At 37.9% G+C, this 21,050-nt stretch overlaps 1 protein-coding gene and 1 long non-coding RNA gene across 2 annotated transcripts in view; one reads left to right on the forward strand and one right to left on the reverse strand.

Moving 5' to 3' along the window:
- The window catches only part of HMCN1 (hemicentin 1), a 546,435-nt gene extending 527,798 nt beyond the window's left edge, over nucleotides 1–18,637 (forward strand). The window contains exons 105-107 of the mRNA XM_055582953.1: nucleotides 565–684; nucleotides 15,489–15,615; nucleotides 17,132–18,637. Coding sequence (XP_055438928.1) covers nucleotides 565–684; nucleotides 15,489–15,615; nucleotides 17,132–17,498 — 614 coding nt within the window. The 3' untranslated portion in view covers nucleotides 17,499–18,637. The remainder of the gene's footprint in view (nucleotides 1–564; nucleotides 685–15,488; nucleotides 15,616–17,131) is intronic.
- Nucleotides 1–21,050, reverse strand: part of LOC129653365 (uncharacterized) — a 57,210-nt gene that overhangs the window by 23,361 nt on the left and 12,799 nt on the right. The gene's annotated exons all lie outside the window — the stretch shown is intronic.

The following is a 21,050-nucleotide window of genomic DNA, read 5'->3' on the forward strand; positions in this document are numbered from 1 at the left end:
AATACTCCTATTGCAAAGATAAAACCACCTCCACTAAATGATATCTGCATATGGGAAAGTTACACATGGCTGGAGAGAGAGAGAGGCAACTAAAGTTTAAATAAAATAGAAAAGAATATTTGTTTTTCCAGTTAATAGAAACTTTATCTTTTAGGTAAATTCTACTGTTCTGTCAAGAGTTTAGCACTTTAGTAGTTTGAGATCTTGCACAGTTCTCTTTCATCTGTTGTTCTAATCTTAATGCCGTCTATGGGGTCGCACAGAATCGGACACGACTGAAGCAACTTAGCAGTAGCAGCAGCAACATTGAAATTGGCTAGGTTGGGGTTTCAGCTCAAATACATTTATACACAAAAGAGATGTTCATATTTTATAATATAGGACAGCTTATATTGGACTCCATTAAAAACAGATCCTGATATGAAACCACTTTGAGCATTTTTAAACACGAGTATAAAATCACTAAGATGTTTACTGTATGTCAAAAGCTTGTTTATAGTTGATTCTGTCACAGTTTCTGCCTTTGTTTTGTGTACTTACATATTCTGCTTTCTTTCTGCACAGATATTAATGAATGTGAAAATACAGACACCTGCCAGCATGAGTGTAAAAATACCTTTGGGAGCTATCAGTGTATCTGTCCACCTGGCTATCGGCTCATGCTAAATGGAAAGACATGTCAAGGTGAGAAAACTTTGGGACATTTACTGCTGCAACTTAACTTAAAACCAATATAGCATAGTGTGAGAAATGTCTTTTTTTTGAATAATTATTCTTCTAGTTGATTCCTTTCCCTTCACATTCCTATGGGTCAGACTTATCTTTAATCATTGCTTTTGCAAGCAGGAAAAGCAGAAGGAGGCAATTAAGCAAAGGAAAACTTGAGAAACATTTTTGGTGTGGTCTTAGAAGGCGGCACAGGAATGCCTAAACCAGTTCATATCATATATATTTAAAACTAAAAGGAACTAGACCTCTTCAGACATGTTTTACAATCCAACTAAGAAGAAAGGAGAAATAGGATGAATGCTCAGTAAATGGACTTCAGTATTAGGCATTATTTTATACTTTGTTTTAGTGATCAGTGAGTAATTGATTAACTCATTCATTCTTTGAATCAAATGATGAATACCAATCATTTTCTAGAAATTATGGATGCAGTAGGTTAAAACAGGTGAATAATGTACACTATTTCCTTTATGATCTTAGAGTCTAGTGGATACAGACATGCAAACAAATGCTTAATCAACATACAAAGTTCTATTACTAGGTGTTACAGCGGAGTTTTAGACAATATGTAGTGATGGTAGAAAAAAAAAATCAATCTCAATTGTACCCTCTTCACACAAAAATGTGAAAGGAGCATTGATTTTGATGAAATGTAGTATGTTGCAATGTATACTTAGAGAAAAAATGTATGAATTTACATAAATCGTCAAAATCTAAGAAACTAATTCTATGGACCAAAAAAAAGAACCTAAGAATATTATATAGGTCTTTAAAAGCTCTGAATTTTATTCATCTCTGTCCTGTATGAAAGACTTTCCTTTACAAAACATTTGCTAGGATGCAGCTCATGGAAATGTGTTCTGGAAGCAAGAACTGGACGGACAGTAGCTTCACCTGGGTTACTATGAGCCTCCCCACTCTTACTTACCCCATTCACCCAATATACTCCCTCAGAGCCCCCACTGATCATGTGAATGCAATAATAAACTCTGCTCCAGTCATCCTTCACCAAACATTTATGAAAAGCTTGCCGTAGGAAGAACATTTTACTAAGTTTTGAAATACTGGAATAACGTATCTACATTATAGTTTTACATTTTTCTGAAACAACTGTTAGCTCATTTTAATCAGCACTATAGCTTTGTCAAGAACAATAATTCAGACCCATTCTAGAGATGATAAAACCAATTCTCAGAGTGATTATGTGAGTCTCAGTGTCCTATAACCATCAAGAACAAGGGCAGGACTGGATCACACATTTCACGATGTTTAATGGTCCTTGGTTTCTCCTGTGATGCTGTGAACACCAGTGTCCTTGTAGTGTGGCAGCAGAGAGATGTAAGAGCACTTACATTGTCCATATCTTACAACCTTCTCCAGCTCTTCACCCCAAGAATCCTTCTGAAGGGAGGCAGTGTACAACACTACCATTACTCTCTCTACAGGTGCACCAGGTACCGAGGAAGGAAGGGGATAGATACTGAAGCATTTGGAATAACCTAGTGGACTGCAAACTCCTTAGCCAGATTTTTAAGGGTTATATTATGTCATATTCTCATTAGAGGATTTTTTCTCCTTTAAATTATGCCAGTATGTTTTTTTAGTTGCCCTTTTCACTAATTCAGTTCAAAACATTTTTCCACTTTCACTTGTGCTCCAGAGAGTGGAAAATAATGTGCACAAATCAGAAACAGGCATCATCTAAAATGTTTGCAATTTAAGCAAGTTACATATTTTTGTGATTTTATAAAAGGACATGAGAGAAAACAATTACAACCTTTAAAGAAGTCTCCACTCTAAAGAATAACTTGGAGTCTTTTATGGCTTTAGAAAGTGTCTGAGGCATTTATGAGGAGCAAAAGACTACGTTTCATTCCCAGATGAATTTTTGAAGCTTTATACATTAGTGTTAGAGATATCAATAATAAAAGGGATATTAAAGTGAACTTGACATTGAACATTGACAGAAACTAATCAAAAGTAGAAGTCATCAGATTGCAAAATGAAAACCAAAAACATGACCAAGTATAGTTTTCCCCAAAAGCAGAGAGGAGAAACTGAAAATTTTGTATGCTAATGTTAAACCCCACTAATCTAATTCCAATCCCAAAGAAGGGCAATGCCAAAAATGTTCAAACAACTGCACAAGTGCACTCATTTCACATGCTAGCAAGGTAATGCTAAAAATCCTTCAAGCTAGGCTTCAATAGTACATGAACTGAGAACTTCCAGATATACAAACTGGATTTAGAAAAGGCAGAGAAACCAGAGATCAAACTGCCAATATCTGTTGGATCATAGAAAAAGCAAGAGAATTCCAGGAAAAAAAATCTACTTCTGTTTCACTGACTATGCTAAAGCCTTTGACTGTGTGGATCTTGGCAAACTATGGAAAATTCTTAAAGAGGTGGGAATACCAGACCACCTTACCTGCCCCTGAGAAACCTGTATGCAGGTCAAGAAGCAACAGTTAGAACTGGACATGGAACAATGGACTGGTTACAAATTGGGAAAGGATTATGTCAGGGCTGAATATTATCACCCTGCTATTATTTATATGCAGAGTACATCATGTGAAATGCCAGTCTGGGTGAATCACAGGCTAGAATCAAGATTGTCAGGAGAAAATATCAGTAAGCTTAGATATGCAGATGATGCCACCCTTATGGCAGAAAGTGAAGAGGAGCTAAAGAGCCTCTTGATGAAGATGAAAAAGGAGAGTGAAAGTGGGCTTAACACTCGAACAATCAAAATCTTTTTTTTTTAATTTAAATTTATTTGTTTTATTTGGAGTATAATTACAATATTGTATTGGTTCTGCCACACATCAACATGAATCTGCCATGGGTGTACACATGTTCCCCATCCTAAACGCCCCTGCCACCTCCCTCCCTGTACCATCCCTCCGGGTCGTTCCAGTGCACCAGCCCCAAGCATCCTGTATCAATCAAAATCTTAAGATCATGGCATCCGGTCCCATCACTTCATGGCAAATAGATGGGGAAACAAAGGAAACAGTGATAGATTTTATTTTCTCAGGCTCCAAAATCACTGTGGACAATGACTGCAGCCATGAAATTAAAAGACACTTGCTCCTTGGAAGAAAAGCTATGACAAACCTAGACAGAGTATTAAAAATCAGATATCACTTTGTTAACAAAGGCCCACATAGTCAAAGCTATGGTTTTTCCAGTAGTCATGTATGGATGTGAGAGTTGGACCATAAGAAGGCTGAGCACTGAAGAATTGATGCTTTTGAACTGTGGTGTTGGAGAAGACTCTTGCGAGTCCCGTGGACTTCAAGGAGATCCAACCAGTCAATCCTACAGGAAATCAGTCCTGAATATTCTTTGGAAGAACTGAGGCTGAAGCCCCAATACTTTGGCCACCTGATGCAAAGAGCCAACTCTTTGGAAAAAGACCCTGATGCTGAGAGAGACTGAAGGCAGGAGGAGAAGGTGACAACAGAGGATGAGATGGTTGGATGGCATCACAAACTCAATGAACATAAATTTGAGCAAGCTTCAGGATATGGTGAAGGACAGGGAAATCATGGGGTTGCAAAGAGTAGAACACAACTGAGTGACTGAACAACAATCTAATTCTAAAAGTGTAAAAATACTCTATGTTGGCATTGCCTTCAAAATGAAATCTATCCAAGTTTTTAAGAAGCAATTCATGTCTACTGAGAATCTGAATTACTTTATATTCTCTATAAGTCAAATGTTTATTCTGAATTACTTTTTTTAACGCAGCCAGAAGCATTTGGTTAAATGCATTCATATATTCTAAAGCTGTTCCTGTGAAAGTTTTTCAATTGATCTTGGTATACTTTTCTTGTAAAATAATATTTGTTATGAAAAGCCTATAATTTTTGATCACAATAATTTTTAAATAATATTTTGTAATTTTATATAATATTATATACTATTATTTAAATTAATCTTATGATATGTTATATAATTATATAATATCTTACAAAAACCAGACATTACCACACTGTCAGGTAACAAAAGATAGCCTGATTGCTCCACCTTTTCTGGCTACTTTTTTTTATGACTAGTGACTAAAATGAGTGAACAAAGTGAGCAGATTGAATGCCTTAAAGATACTTACTCCTGAAGAGATAGTGATAGAAGACAAAGAAGGGTTACCTTCTTAGAAGCTCAAATACTTTTTGAAAGCTCTTCTATGGGAAGTGTATATTATTATGGAGCTAGGGACAAACACTTTGTATATTAGATTCTGATATTTGATATATTCGTATTCAGCCAATGGAAATATGTGATGAGGTAGCTGTTCTTACTGTGTATAAATGTGTATCTAGATTCTGGCCTTCAAGCCACCATTTTCATAGACCCTAACAGTCCACTGGCCCCATGTTTATGTATGAGTTCAGTATAAAAATTAAAGCTAAAATGAAATTTGGAATATGGATGGGAAGGGAATGGGATTTTTTTATGATAGCAAAGACAAATTTCTTTCACATTTTCCTAAAGGGCTTTTCACTTCATTCTGAGACAATTTCATTTTGTCAAGGAGATAGAACACTTCCAACAGATAAAAATCATAATTGGAAGTTGGTTTGCAGAGTCAAAAGGCAAGATTTAAGATTTAACTGAAATAAAACATGTTTCTGTTTCATTCCTGGAGGAAAACTAATTCTATTGTAAAAGTAGTAGAAAGCACATTATGTCATCAAGTCCCAGCTCTACCCACCAGAGGGCAGACACCAGAAGCAAAAAAACTACAACCCAGCAGAACCAAGTCCAGAAATGCAGATCAGAACCTACCCTAGAACCACCTGGTCCCTGGCCCTTTGGTGACAAAAGGGGAGTGTACTGCTGGGACACAGAGGACATCCTCCATGGAGGCCACTTCTCCAAGGTCAAGAAACATAACTAACCTTCCACATACATAAAAACAGAAATCTATACCAAGACTTCCTGGTGGTACTGTGGATAGGAATCCACTTACCAACGCAGGGAACATGGGTTTGGTCCCTGGTCCAGAAAGATTCTGCATGCCATGGAGCAGCTAAGCCCATGTGCCACAACTACTGAAGCCTGCAGATTCTAGGGCCCACGAGCCGCAACTGCTGAGCTCGTGTGCTGCAGCTCCTGAAGCCCATGTGCCTAGAGCCTGTGCTCTGCAATAAGAGAAGCCACCACAATGAGAAGCCCTATGCACCAAGCTAGAGAGTAGCCCCCACTCTCTGCAACTTGAGAAAGCCTGCACACACCGATGAAGACCCAGGGCAACCAAAGATATTTTTAAAAATAAAAAAGAAAGAAAGAAAAATCCTGGTGAAAGGAGATAACAGAGGATTATGTTCTAGACAAAGAACAAGATAAACCCCCAAAACAACTAAGCGACATGGAGATAGGCAATCTACCTGAGAAAGAGTTTAGAGTAATGATTGTAAAGATGACCCAAAAATGCAGGTAAAGAATGGATGCATGGTGCAAAAACCTGTAAGAAATTTTTAGCAAAGAGTTAGAAAATACAAAGAACAGCCAAAAAGTTGAAGAATACAATAACTGAAGTGAAAACACCCTAGAAGGAATCAATAGCTGAATAAATGAGGCAGAAGAATGGACAGGTGAGCTGGAAGACAGAATGGTAGAAGTCAGTACTGCAAAACAGAATAAAGAAAAAAATGAGAAGAAATGAGGGCAGTTTGAGAGACCTCTGGGACAATGTCAAATGCACCAACACTTCCATTATAGAGCTCCCAGAAGGAGAAAAGGGAGAGAAAGGGCCTGAGATGATATTTGAAGAGATAATAACTGAAAACTTTCCTAATGTGCAAAAGGAGACAGTAACCCAAGCCCAGGAAGTGCAAAAACTACCATAGAGGATCAACTCAAGGAGGAACATGCCCACACACATAGTAATCAAACTGACAGAAAATATTAAAAGCAACAAATAACATATAAGGGACCCCCATAAGGCTATTGTCTGATTTTTCAGCTGAAACTCTGGCTAGAGGAGAGTGGCACATTATATTTAAAGTGATGAAAGTGAAAAACCTACAAGCAAGATTACTTTACCCAGCAAGACTCATTCACATTTTGACAGAGAAATCTAAAGCTTTACAGACAAGCAAAAGCCAAAGGAACTCATTACCACCAAACCAGCTTTACAAAAAATGCTAAAGGAATTGCTCTAGACAGAAAAGAAAAGTCTACAACTAGAAACAAGCAAATTAGGAAATGGGAAAGCTCATTGGTAAAGGCAAACCTACCCAAAATGTAGGAAATCATCCACATTCAAATATGATATTGAAACCAGTAATCATGAGAGGAGGAGAGTAAAACTTCAGGATACTTGAAGTGCATTTGAAATTAAGAAATCAGCAACTTAAAACAATTGTATGTATACCTAGACTGCTGTATCAAAACCTCAAGGCAACTGCAAATCAACTCTGTAATAAGTATATACAAAAAAGAAAAAGGGGAGGGAGGAGCCAAGATGGCGGAGGAGTAGGACGGGGAGAACACTTTCTCCCCCACAAATTCATCAAAAGAGCATTTAAACGTCGAGTAAATTCCACAAAACAACTTCTGAATGCCGGCAGAGGACATCAGGCACCCAGAAAAGCAGCCCAACTCTTCGAAAGGAGGTAGGAAAAAATATAAAAGACAAAAAAGAAAAAGAAATCCAAACACTGAACGTAGCCATCAAATCACAAGAGAACAAAAGAGGGGGAAAAATGACCTTCAAAGGCAAACCCAAAAGAATTAACAAAATGGCAATAAGAACATACATAGATAACCATCTTAAATGTAAATGGATTAAATGCCTGAGCCAAAAGACATAGATACAAATGAATGAACGGGTGCAAAAACAACACCCATATATATGCTGCTGAAGAGACCCATTTCAGATCTAGATGCCATGAAGACAAAGGGAATGGTTTAAGAGATTCCATGTATATAGAAATCAAAAGAAAGCTGGAGTAGCAACAGTCATATCAGACAAAATAGGCTTTAAAATAAACACTTTACAAGAGACAAAGAAGTATACTATATAATGATCAAGGAATCAATCCAAGAAGAGAGCAATTGTAAATATACATGCACCCATAGGATACACAATCGGACACATAGGAACACAATGCAGGAAATCATCCACATTTAAATATGCTATTGAAACCAGTAATCATGAGAGAAGGAGATTAAAAATTCAGGATACTTGAAGTGCATGTGAAATTAAGAAATCAGCAACTTAAAACAATTGTGTGTATACCTAGACTGCTATATCAAAATCTCATATTCAAGGCAGTTTAATAGACATAAAAGGAGAAATTAACAGTAACACAATACTAGGGGAGGACTTTTAACACACCCCAGTTACCTCAATGGACAGATGATCCAGGCAGAAAATCAATAAGAAAACACAGGCCCTAAAAGACACATTAGTCCAGATGAACTTAATTGGTATATATAGAGCATTCCATACAAAAGCAGTAGAATATAGCTTCTTTTCAAGTGCACATGGAACATTCTCCAGGATTGACATGTGGTACTTATACGAGTACAATCAAAGTATGTACTTGGCCACAAAGCAAGCCTCAATAAATTGAAGAAAATTGAAATCTTATCAAGCATCTTTTCTGACCACAGCACTATGAAATTAGACATCAACTACAAGAAAAAACTGCAAAAAACAGAAACACATGGAGGCTTAACGTTGTGCTACTAAGTAACAAATGGATCACTGAAGAAATCAAAAAGGAAATCGAAAAAATACCTAGAGATAAATGAAAACAGAAACATGATGATCCAAAACATGGAACACAGCAAAGGCAGTTCTAAGAAAAAAGTTAACAGCTATACAAGCGTATGTCAGGAAACAAGAAAAATCTGAAACTACCTAACTTTACACCTAAAGCAACTAGAGAAAGAACAAAACAAAACCCAAAGTTAATTAAAAGGAAAGAAAACATAAAGATCAGATCAGAAATAAATGAATTACAGAGGAAGAAAACAATAGTAAAGATCAGTGAAACTAAAAGGTGGTTCTTCAGAAAAGAATGTATGTATGTAGTGTATAACTGAATCACTTTGCTATACACCTGAACTAAGAGAACATTGCAAGTCAGTTGACAGTAAAATTTTAAAATATAAAAATGTCAAAATATTAAAAGCAATAAATAAAAATAAAAGCTGATTCTTTGTAAAGATAAACAAAATTGATAAACCTTTAGCCAGACTTATCCAGAAAAACAGGGAGAGAGCCCAAATCAATAAAATCATAAATGAGAAAGAAGTTACAGTCGACACCACAGAAATAAAAAGGCCCATACTAAAAGCAACTATTTGTCAATAAAATCGACAACCTACAAGAAATATGCAAATTCTTAGAAAGGTACAATCTCCCAAGAGTGAAAAATGAAGAAAAAGAGAACATGAACAGACCAATTTTAAATACTAAAATTGAATCTGTGATTTTAAAAACTCCCCCAAAAGATACCATATCAGATGACTTAACAGGCAAATTCTATAAAGCTTTAATAGAAGAGTTAACACCTAAATCTTCTGAAACTATTCCAAAAACTTGCAGAGGAAGGAATACTTCCAAACTCATTCAATGAGGCCACTGTCACTCCAAAACCAAAGATATCACAAAAAAGAAAAAATACATACAAATGTCACTGATTAATCTAGATGCAAAAATATTAAATTACTAGCAAACTGAATCCAACATCATATTAAAAGGATCATACACTATGATTAAAATTCCAGGGATGCAAGATTTTTCAGTATCCACAAATCAGTGTGATACACCACAGTGACAAATTGAATTAAAAACTATATGATCATCACAATAAATGCAGAAAAAGCTTTTGATAAAATTCAGTTCAGGTCAGTTCACTCACTCAGTCATGTCCGACTCTTTGCGACTCCATAAACTACAGCACGGCAGGCCTCCCTGTCCATCACCAACTCCCAGAGGCCACCCAAACTCATGTCCATTGAGTCACTGATGCCATCTAAGCATCTCATCCTCTGTTGTCCCCTTCTCCTCCTGCCTTCAGTCTTTCCCAACATCAGGGTCTTTTCAAATGAGTCAGCTCTTCGCATAAGGTGGCCAAAATATTGGAGTTTCAGCTTCAGCATCAGTCCTTCCAATGAATATTCAGGACTGATTTCCTTCAGGATGGACTGGTTGGATCTCCTTGTAGTCCAAGGGACTCTCAAGAGTCTTCTCCAACACCACAGCTCAAAAGCATCAATTCTTCGGTGCTCAGCTTTCTTCACAGTCCAACTCTCGCATCCATACATGACCACTGGAAAAACCATAGCCTTGACTAGATGGACCTTTGTTGGCAAAGTAATGTCTCTGCTGTTGAATATGCTGTCTAGGTTGGTCATAACTTTGCTTCCAAGGAGTAAGTGTCTTTTAATTTCATGGCTGCAATCACCATCTGCAGTGATTTTGGAACCCAAAAATATAAAGTCAGCCACTGTTTCCACTGCTTCCCCATATATTTGCTGTGAAGTGATGGGACCGGATGCCATGATCTTAGTTTTCTGAATGTTGAGCTTTAAGCCAACTTTTTCACTCTCCGCTTTCACTTTCATCAAGAGGCTCTTTAGTTCCTCTTCACTTTCTGCCATAAGGGTGGTGTCATCTGCATATCTGAGGTTATTGATATTTCTCCTGGCAATCTTGATTCCAGCCTGTGCTTCCTCCAGCCCAGCGTTTCTCATGATGTACTCTGCACATAAGTTAAATAAGCAGGGTGACAACATATAGCCTTGACATACTCCTTTTCCTATTTGGAACCAGTCTGTTGTTCCATTTCCAGATCTACCTGTTGCTTCCTGACCTGCATACAAGTTTCTCAAGAGGCAGGTCAGGTGGTCTGGTATTACCATCTCTTTCAGAATTTTCCAGTTTATTGTGATAAAATTCAATACCCATTTATGATATAAAGTTCTCCATAAAGTGGACATAGGGGGAACTTACCTTAACATCATAAAGCCATATATGACAAGCCCTATTCACAGCTAACATCCTACTCAATGGTGAAAAGTTGAAAGTATTTCCTCTAAGTTCAGAAACAAGGACAAGGATGAAGGATATCCACTTGGCACTTTTATTCAACAGAATTATGGAAGTCCTAGACATGTTAGAGAAGAAAGAAAAATGAAAGGAATCCAAATTGGAAAAGGAGTAATAAAACTATCACTGTTTGCAGATAATACTATACCTGCTGCTGCTGCTGCTAAGTCACTTCAGTCGTGTCTGACTCTGTGTGACCCCATAGACGGAAGCCCAACAGGCTCCCCCGTCCCTGGGATTCTCCAGGCAAGAACACTGGAGTGGGTTGCTATTTCCTTCTCCAGTGCATGGAAGTGAAAAGTGAAAGTGAAGTCGCTCAGTCGTGTCCGACTCTTCGCGACCCCGTGGACTGCAGCCCACCAGGCTCCTCCGCCCATGGGATTTTCCAGGCAAGAGTACTGGAGTGGGGTGCCATTGCCTTCTCCGAATACTATACCTAGAAAATCCTAAAAACGCTACCATAAGATTACTAGAGCTCAATAATTTCAGTACAATTGCTGGACATAGTTAATACACTGAAATACTTTCTTTTTCTATACACTAACAGTTACCATTGCATCAGAAGAATAAAATACCTTGGAATAAACCTACCTAAGGAGGCAAAAGACCTGTATTCTAAAAACTATGAGATGTTGATGAAAGAAATCAAAGATAACACAAACAGAAGGAAGGATATACAATATTCTTGGATTATAACAATCAATATTGTCAAAATGAGCATACTATCCAAGACAATCTACATGTTCAATGCAATCGCTGTTGAATTACCAATGGCATTTTTCACAGAATAAGAAATTTTAAAATTTGTATGGAAGCACAAAAGACCCCAAATAGCCAAAGAAATCTTGAGAAAGTAAAACAGAGCTGGAGGAAACAGGCTCCCTGACTTCAGACTATACTCAAAGCTACAGTCATCAAAATAATGTGGTACTGGCACAAAAACAGAAATATTGATCAATGGAACAGGAGAGAAAGCTCAGAAACAAACCAACACACCTATGGTCAATTAATTTACAACAAAGGAGGCAAAAGTGTACGATAGCAAAAATACAGTTTCTTCAATAAGTGGTGCTGGGAAAACTGAACAAACACATGTAAAAGAGTGAAGTTAGAACATTCTCTAACACCATAAAAATAAACTCAAAATGGATTATAACTTAAATGTAAAACCAGATATCATAAAACTTTTTGGGGAAAACATAGGCAGGATACATAAATAGCAGCAATATCTTTTTGGATCCATCTCCTGAGTAATGAAAATAAAAATTTAAATTAAAAAGAAAATTTTTAAAAAAGATCTAAATAAACTTAAAAACTTTTGCACAGCAAAGGAAACCATAAACAAAATGTAAAAGACCATCTACAGAATGGAAGAAAATATTTTCAAATGATGTGACTGACAGTGGATTAATCTCCAAAATATATAAACAGCTCATTTTCCGAAAAATGGGCAGAAGATCTAAATAAACATTTCTGCAAAGAAGATATACAGGTGGCCAACAGGCACATGAAAAGATGCTCAATATTATTAATTATTAGAAAAATGCAAATCAAAACTACAATGAGTTATCATTTCACACTACCCAGAATGGCCATTATCCAAGAGTCTACAAATAATAAATGCAGTTCGATGCACGATACTGGATGCTTGGGGCTAGTGCACTGGGACGACCCAGAGGGATGGTATGGGGAAGGGAGGAGGGAGGAGGGTTCAGGATGGGGAACACATGTATACCTGTGGTGGATTCATTTTGATATTTGGCAAAACTAATACAATTATGTAAAGTTTTAAAATAAAATAAAATTAAAAAAAAAGAAAACAAACAAATAATAAATGCTGGAGAGGGTGCGGAGAAGCAGCAGCCATCCTGCATTGTTGGTGGGAACGTAAACTGTTATAGCCACTATGGAGAACAACATGGAGGCTCCTTGAAAAGCTAAAAGTAGAGCTATCCTGCTTTTTTTTAGCTCCTGCAGCTTTATTTCTGGGCATATATCTAGAGAAAACCATAATTTGAAAATACACATTCACCCCAATGTTCATTGCAGTACTGTTTACAACAGCCAAGACATGGAAGCAACCTAAATGTCTACTGACAGATGAATGGATAAAGATGTGGCATATATATATACAATGAAATATTAGTCATAAAAAGAATAAAAAAGGATAAAATAATGTCATTCGCAGCAACACGGATGGGTCTAGAGATTACCATGCTAAGAGAAGTCAGAGAAAGATGAAGTAACATGTGATATCACTTATATGTGGAATCTAAAAAAGATACAAATGAACTTTCATACAAAACAGAAATAGACCCACAGACATAGAAAAGCAACTTATGATTAGCAAAGGGAAAAGGGAGTTGGAGGGAGGGATAAACTGAGAAATTAGGACTGACATATACACACTACTATATATAAAATTGATAACCAACAAGGATCTACCATATAGCACAGGGAACTATACATAATATTTTGTAATAAACTAAAAAAAAAAATCTGAAAAATATATATCGGATCAGATCAGTTGCTCAGTCGTGTCCGACTCTTTGCGACCGCATGAATAGCAGCACGCCAGGCCTCCCCGTCCATCACCAACTCCCGGAGTTCACTCAGACTCACGTCCATCGAGTCAGTGATGCCATCCAGCCATCTCATCCTCTGTCGTCCCCTTCTCCTCTTGCCCCCAATCCCTCCCAGCATCAGGGTCTTTTCCAATGAGTCAACTCTTCGCATGAGGTGGCCAAAGTACTGGAGTTTCAGCTTTAGCATCATTCCTTCCAAAGAAATCCCAGGGCTGATCTCCTTCAGAATCGACTGGTTGGATCTCCTTGTAGTCCAAGGGACTCTCAAGAGTCTTCTCCAACACCACAGTTCAAAAGCATCAATTCTTCGGTGGTGAGCCTTCTTCACAGTCCAACTCTCACATCCATACATGACCACAGGAAAAACCATAGCCTTGACTAGATGGACCTTTGTTGGCAAAGTAATGTCTCTGCTTTTGAATATGCTGTCTAGGTTGGTCATAACTTTCCTTCCAAGGAGTACGCGTCTTTTAATTTCATGGCTGCAGTCACCATCTGCAGTGATTTTGGAGCCCAAAAAATAAAGTCTGACACTGTTTCCACTGTTTCCCCATCTATTTCCCATGAAGTGATGGGACCGGATGCCTTGATCTTCGTTTTCTGAATGTTGAGCTTTAAGCCAACTTTTTCACTCTCCTCTTTCACTTTCATCAAGAGGCTTTTGAGTTCCTCTTCACTTTCTGCCATAAGGGTGGTGTCATCTGCATATCTGAGGTTATTGATATTTCTCCCGGCAATCTTGATTCCAGCTTGTGTTTCTTCCAGTCCAGCGTTTCTCAAGATGTACTCTGCATATAAGTTAAATAAACAGGGTGATAATATACAGCCTTGACTAACTCCTTTTCCTATTTGGAACCAGTTTGTTGTTCCATGTCCAGTGTATAATTGAATCACTTTGCTGTACATTGGATTACCACAGCATTATAAATCAACTATAATTCAATAAGAAAAAAGTTTTTTAATTTGAATGGAAATTAATTCCCTGAAATAGTTGCCTGCTGTCATAACTGCTGGGAGTTTTCATGTACTACCAGGGGAATACAGATACCACAGTTTGAAGCTATTGCTATAAAATATGATTCTTAACTTTGGGGTCTCAACATCCCTTAAATTATGTTGAACTCTATAGGCCCTCTTATCCAGAAAAGTCAGTCAATCTGAGTCTTGCTTCATCTCTCTTGGTAACGCACACACACATACCTACATATTCAACGTACAGAAATGGTTTCATTTGCAGATCCCCCAATGCTTAAATATGGACCTCAAGTTTAAAATCATGGCTTAGAAACACTCATTTTCAGGGAACTCAAAAAACATTTCTTTTGGTTTTATCTTGATGCTTTTTAATTTTAATGATTTAAATGTGTGTGTGTGTTTTTTTTTAACAACTTTGTGTAGAAAACAAAGAGCATTTCATTTGCATGTTTCCCCAATATCCTAGGGAAAGTACCCTACCTATAACAACTAAGGATGGATTCTACATAGTTCAGATTCGATCAAACTTGAATTATGGTTCTTGGGTGATCTATTTGATCCTTTTTTTTTTTTTTTTCCTTTATTCTGTATGTCTCCACAAGTCTTCCTTGAATGTATAACTTCTTTAAATTTCTACTACCCAACCTCCTACCCAGTAATTTGACCCTACAAAATATTATGGAAAGATCAAGGATCATTCATGTTTTAAAGAGATTTTTCACTCCAAGAAAGGTTCACATGTGTCTTTTAAACTTTAAGCTTGTTTTTAGTGAATTTAAAGAATTATTGGCTTTACACAACTCAAATGCATTCTATTTCCCAAGTGTAAAAAAAAATTTTTTTCTTTGTAGCTTCCCTTCTACTTTCATAGCCCTTATTTTTCAATGTCTTTTCACGTGATTTTTAAAAAACTTAACCTCAGAACAATCAGTCTGGAAACAGCACACCAAAAATCAAAATCCCCACTTGGTGGGTGAAAAAGCTTAGGTGCAGCTATGAACCAAGTTCATTCTTGGGGAGGAGAAAGCTAACCCTCAGTATTCCAGGCAAACATCCACAATGCCTGCCCTGATGGCCTCTTCTGACCTTATTTGCTGATGCTATCTGTTTCTTGTGCTGTTGTAGATATTGATGAGTGTCTGGAACAGAATGTGCGCTGTGGGCCGAATCGCATGTGCTTCAACATGAGAGGAAGCTACCGTTGTATTGAGACACCCTGTCCACCTGACTACCAACGGGATCCTGTGTCAGGGTATGTCTTGCCTTCTCTTCCCAGGCATGCTTTTGAAAATCCTCCTTCCTGTCTCTCCTTGACCAACAAGCCCTGTCTGCGGTCATGTTTCTCACTCACAGGAAGTCAATAATCCCTCAGGGGCTAGGGGTTTACTGTGTGTTCCTTCTTCAGAGAGTGGGCAAAAAAATCAATTCATCCTGCAGCAGCGATTGCCAGCTTTGAGCTGCCAGGTTTCCTGGAACAAGTCTGCTCAGTGTGTAATGCACCAGGGAACATCTAGAATCCTTCCTCAGCAGGGAGCATTTTATAGGGTGATAGAGCCTACCTATCTTTGAAATTGTCTCTTTTCTCTTGGTGTTGCCTGAGGGTTTTCAGGGCTCTCTGCTTTTAGAGCACTGGCTCTAAGAAGTACCACGGCTGTTACAGTGATGCGTCATCATGACTCCATGGGAGTGTGGAGGAGACCAAGGATGAGTCAGTAGTCTGTCTGTTCATTCTCATCTCATCTTGTTTACATATTCTGCTGTCTGAAACACTGTCTTTTCTGGGTTTTGAATAAACTGCTTTGTTTTCTCCCTCCCCTTACAGAAACGTTGCACTCTGTTTAGGTACCAAGTTGGTGGGGTGCTTGGAAAATGAGATAATGGCCATCATGAATAGGCTCCACTAATAAGGAAGTAGTTCTGAAACCGAACTCTGGTTGGATCTCACTTTGTTTTCCTCTCAGTGGTGACTCCCATGTTACTGTAACATGGTCAAGTGTGTGCTGCCCAGGATTCATCCAAAACCTATTTGTAATCTGTCTGAGGGAATAGGGAAGGGGGAAGATTAAAATTACGGACTTATCAGACTTTTAAAAATACTATGAGAATCTGTATCTTCAGAACATGGTCCTTTGTGCATTTTTTTGTTTTACTCTTTATTACCAGTGATTTGGGCCACACAAGTTCAAAGTCATGACGACTCAAACAACTACTATGGGCTCTGGAAAAAGAAAATATACTATTTTTAATCTAAAATGATGTGGAAAGCAAATACTGAAAAGAAAGGTGTTTTTTTTTTTTTTGAGTCATAACTGACCTTTTATTTATTTTTAGAAAAATAAACCAATATCAATATATTCTATTTCTGCTTTCAAATAGTCTTAGGTTAGATGTTAAAATTTTAAAGTCATTTGTAGTCCTCTCTTTAAGAAGTCCTTGTTTCCAATATATATGCAGATGTTTCTCTTTCCAAAACTGACTTTTCACTTTAAAGACGTTCTGTGGTACTTTTTTCGGTGGTTCAAAGCTTCTGATTTTAATGGAGCTGAGAGAGAAATATATGACTCTAGACCAGCACACTCTTGTCGGCATCTGGCATCTGGTTTCAGTTAATAATGCAGACCACAGGGTGAACCTTAGTATTTTGCAGTCAGACTGTCTCCTGCCTTTAATGCCCCAAAATTGTCATGGATCGTGATCACCTGCATCATGCCTTCTCCTGCTTCCAAGCCACAATAATTGTATATATTTCATGTGATTATTGTCCTTAGGTTCTGTCTCAAGAACTGTCCACCCAATGATTTGGAATGTGCCTTGAGTCCATACGCCTTGGAATACAAACTCGTCTCCCTCCCGTTTGGAATAGCTGCCAATCAAGATTTGATCCGGCTGGTTGCATATACTCAAGATGGAGTGATGCATCCCAGGACAACTTTCCTCATGATAGATGAGGAACAGACTGTTCCCTTTGCCTTAAGGGATGAAAACCTGAAAGGAGTGGTGTACACAATACGACCACTACAGGAACCAGAGACCTACCGCATGCGGGTTCGAGCCTTATCCTACAGTGCCAATGGGACCATTGAGTATCAGACCACATTCATAGTTTATATAGCTGTGTCTGCCTATCCGTACTAAGCAGCTCTCCAAAGCGTAAATCCACATAATCAAGCCACATTTACCATGGGAATTAAGTTCCCTGAACAGTTGCAATCTTAGCAACTTGAAAATGGTGCTGTGCTCTGTTTTGTGTGCCTTCCTTGGTACTGTTGAGGTATTTTCATGATCCCACCATGGTCCTATCTTTTGGTAAGATCTAGAAAAGTCTTGTAGTATTTTCTTTATTTATTACACTGGAGCAGTTCCTTTGCAAGGATTATTCTGAACATTTAACAGGACCCATTAGCAATGTTTTATAGTAACATAGTAGCTAAGATAATTTTGTAAAAAAGAAAAAAAATTCAAAGCCAAGTGAATTTCAGCATTTAACCATTTTGAGAATAATAAAGCTAGTTGCTGTGTGTTTTGATCAAAGCTTACTAAGTAACTTATGAAGATACTTTTTTAAGTATTAATACTTTATATTAATAATAGGACTTATATACTTATTTTCACTTTAAAAAGGAAAGAAATACCACTCATTATAGAAGTATAGTACAGCTTCTAGAAAGCTTTTTAATACCAAATGATGTTTACCTTAATTGAGCATCCAAAATAAGGATATTATTTTCAGTAACTTTGTGGAACCAGCTGAACCAGTTATAATAATAGAAAAAAATATATTTGTCCTCAGTGATTATGGCATGGGTCTTTGCTCTAACATTTTTGACATGGCTTTCCATTCAGTTAGCACCATAAATTTAACATTTTAGCATTTTTTAAATTTTCCTGTCAATTGGAAACAATTTTTTGAAACACCAATGGGACAGTTTTGTTTTTCTTGAAAACCTTGTATGTTCAAATTAGCATAATGTTAAACGTCAATACACTGTACATGGTGGTAACAGACTCTGGAAGCAATTGCCGAGATGTATTGTATTTTTATGAAGTGTACATATATTACCTTAGTGTGTATTTTCTTTATAATATCTTGATGGACTCTTTTATAAAGTTATTTTATAAAAAAAAAAATTGTTCCAGTAAAACCTGCCTAAATAAAATTTTCACATCCTTTTTCTTAACTTTTTTAAAAACCTAAATTTGATTTCTTGAACTCATAACAAGCATTAAAATTTATAGACATACATACATGTGTGTCATACATATCATGATTTAATCATCACAATTCTTGAAATAGTATTACTCACATTTTGTACGTCCACATCCTGGGATTCAGATAACCTATGTAACTTCCTTAAGATAACACAGCTAATCAATGGCGAAAACGGCACACCTTCTACATCTCACAGTCAGTTCAGTTCAGTCACTCAGTTGTGTCCAACTCTTTGCGACTCCATGAACCGCAGCATGCCAGGCCTCCCTGTCCATCACCAACTCCCGGAGTCCACCCAAACCCATGTCCATCGAGTCAATGATGCCATCCAACCATCTCATCCTCGTCATCCCCTTCTCCTCCCGCCCTCAATCTTTCCCAGCATCAGGATCTTCTCAAATGAGTCAGCTCTTCGCAGCAGGTGGCCAAAGTATTGGAGTTTCAGCTTCAACATCAGTCCTTCCAGTGAACACCCAGGACCAATCTCCTTTAGGATGGACTGGTTGGACCTCCTTGCAGTCCCAGGGACTCTCAAGAGTATTCTCTAACACCACAGTACAAAAGCATCAATTCTTCAGCACTCAGCTTTCTTTATAGTCCAACTCTCACATCCATACATGAGCACTGGAAAAACCACAGCCTTGACTAGACGGACCTTTGTTGGCAAAGTAATGTCTCTGCTTTAGAATATGCTATCTAGGTTGGTCATAACTTTGCTTCCAAGGAGTAAGCATCTTTTAATTTCATGGCTGCAGTCACCATCTACAGTGATTTTGGAGCCCAGAAAAATAAAGTCAGCCACTGTTTCCACTGTTTCCCCATCTATTTGCCATGAGTGATGGGACCAGATGCCATGGTTTTAGTTTTCTGAATGTTGAGCTTTAAGCCAACTTTTTCACTCTCCTCTTTCACTTTCATCAAGAGGCTCTTTAGTTCTTCTTCACTTTCTGCCATCTCATAGCTCCAAGTTAAATGATGTCACCATTTCATGACAGTTTTCTTAAACAGTTATATTGCATCAAGTGATTGCATCTACCTATGATAGGTAATAAACTAGCAAAGGCCTAATCACAGCCTGTGATTGAAGAATTTTTACATAGATCACATTATTCAAAGAAACCTAGAAAAATCATCTAGTCCACAGCCAGGCAGTCAGACAGGTAGTTATCTAAACAAGTGTTTGCCAAAGAAAATTCTACAGAACAATAGCCCAGTTAAGGTATTTTGAGTCAACTGAGTTCTAGTATCAAACAAGTTTGTGAAACACTATATAACATGTCCTCCTACTAAGTATTTACTATATATTAAGCAAATACTTAACTCAGCAGTGGCCACAGGACTAGAAAAGGTCAGTTTTTATTCCAACCTCAAAGAAGATCAATGCCAAAGAATGCTCAAACTACTGCACAATTGTACTTATCTCACATGCTAGCAAAGTAATGCTCAAACTTCTCCCAAGCTAGGCTTCAACAGTACATGAACCGACAACTTCCCAATGTTCAAGCTAGATTTAGAAAAGGCAGAGGAACCAGAGATCAAATTGCCAACATCCACTGGATCACAGAAAAAGCAAGAAAATTTCAGAAAAACATTTGCTTAATTGACTATGCTCGAGCCTTTGACTGTGTGGATCACAGCAAACCATGGAAAATTCTTGAGAGATGGGAACATCAAACCACCTTATCTGACTCCTGAGAAACTTGTATGCAGGTCAAGAAGGAACAGTTAGAACTGGACATGGAACAATGGACTGGTTCCACGTATTGGGAAAGGAGTACATCGAGGCTGTAAAATGTCACCCTGCTGCTGCTGCTGCTGCTAAGTCGCTTCAGTCGTGTCCGACTCTGTGCGACCCCATAGATGGTAGCCCACCAGGCTGTGATTCTCCAGGCAAGAATACTGGAGTGGGGTGCCATTTCCTTCTCTAATGCATGAAAGTGAAAAGTGAAAGTGAAGTCGCTCAATTGTGTCCGACTCTCAGTGACCGCATGGACTGCAGCCTTCCAGGCTCCTCTGTCCTTGGGATTTTCCAGGCAAGAGTACTTGAGTGGGGTGCCATTGCCTTCTCCGTGTCACCCTGCTAATGGAACTTATATGCAGACTACATCCTGCAAAATGCCAGGCTGGATGAAGCACAAGCTGGAATCAAGACTGCCAGGAGAAATATAAATAACCTCAGATACACAGATGACACCACGCTAATGGGAGAAAGTGAAGAGGAACTGAAGAGCCTCTTGACGAAGGTGAAAGAGGAGAGTGAAGAGGCTGGCTTAAAACTCAACATTCAAAAAACTGAGATCATGGCATCTGGTCCCATCACTTCATAGCAAATAAATGGGGAAACAATGGAAACAGTGACAGACTTCATTTTCTTGGGCTCCAAAGTCACTGTAGATGGTGACTGCAGCCATAAAATTAAAAGATTCTTGCTTGTTGGAAAAAAAGCTATGACAAACCTGGACAGCATATTAAAAAGC

The sequence above is a fragment of the Bubalus kerabau genome, chromosome 5 (assembly GCF_029407905.1).
Source record: "Bubalus kerabau isolate K-KA32 ecotype Philippines breed swamp buffalo chromosome 5, PCC_UOA_SB_1v2, whole genome shotgun sequence".
NCBI lineage: Eukaryota > Metazoa > Chordata > Mammalia > Artiodactyla > Bovidae > Bubalus > Bubalus kerabau.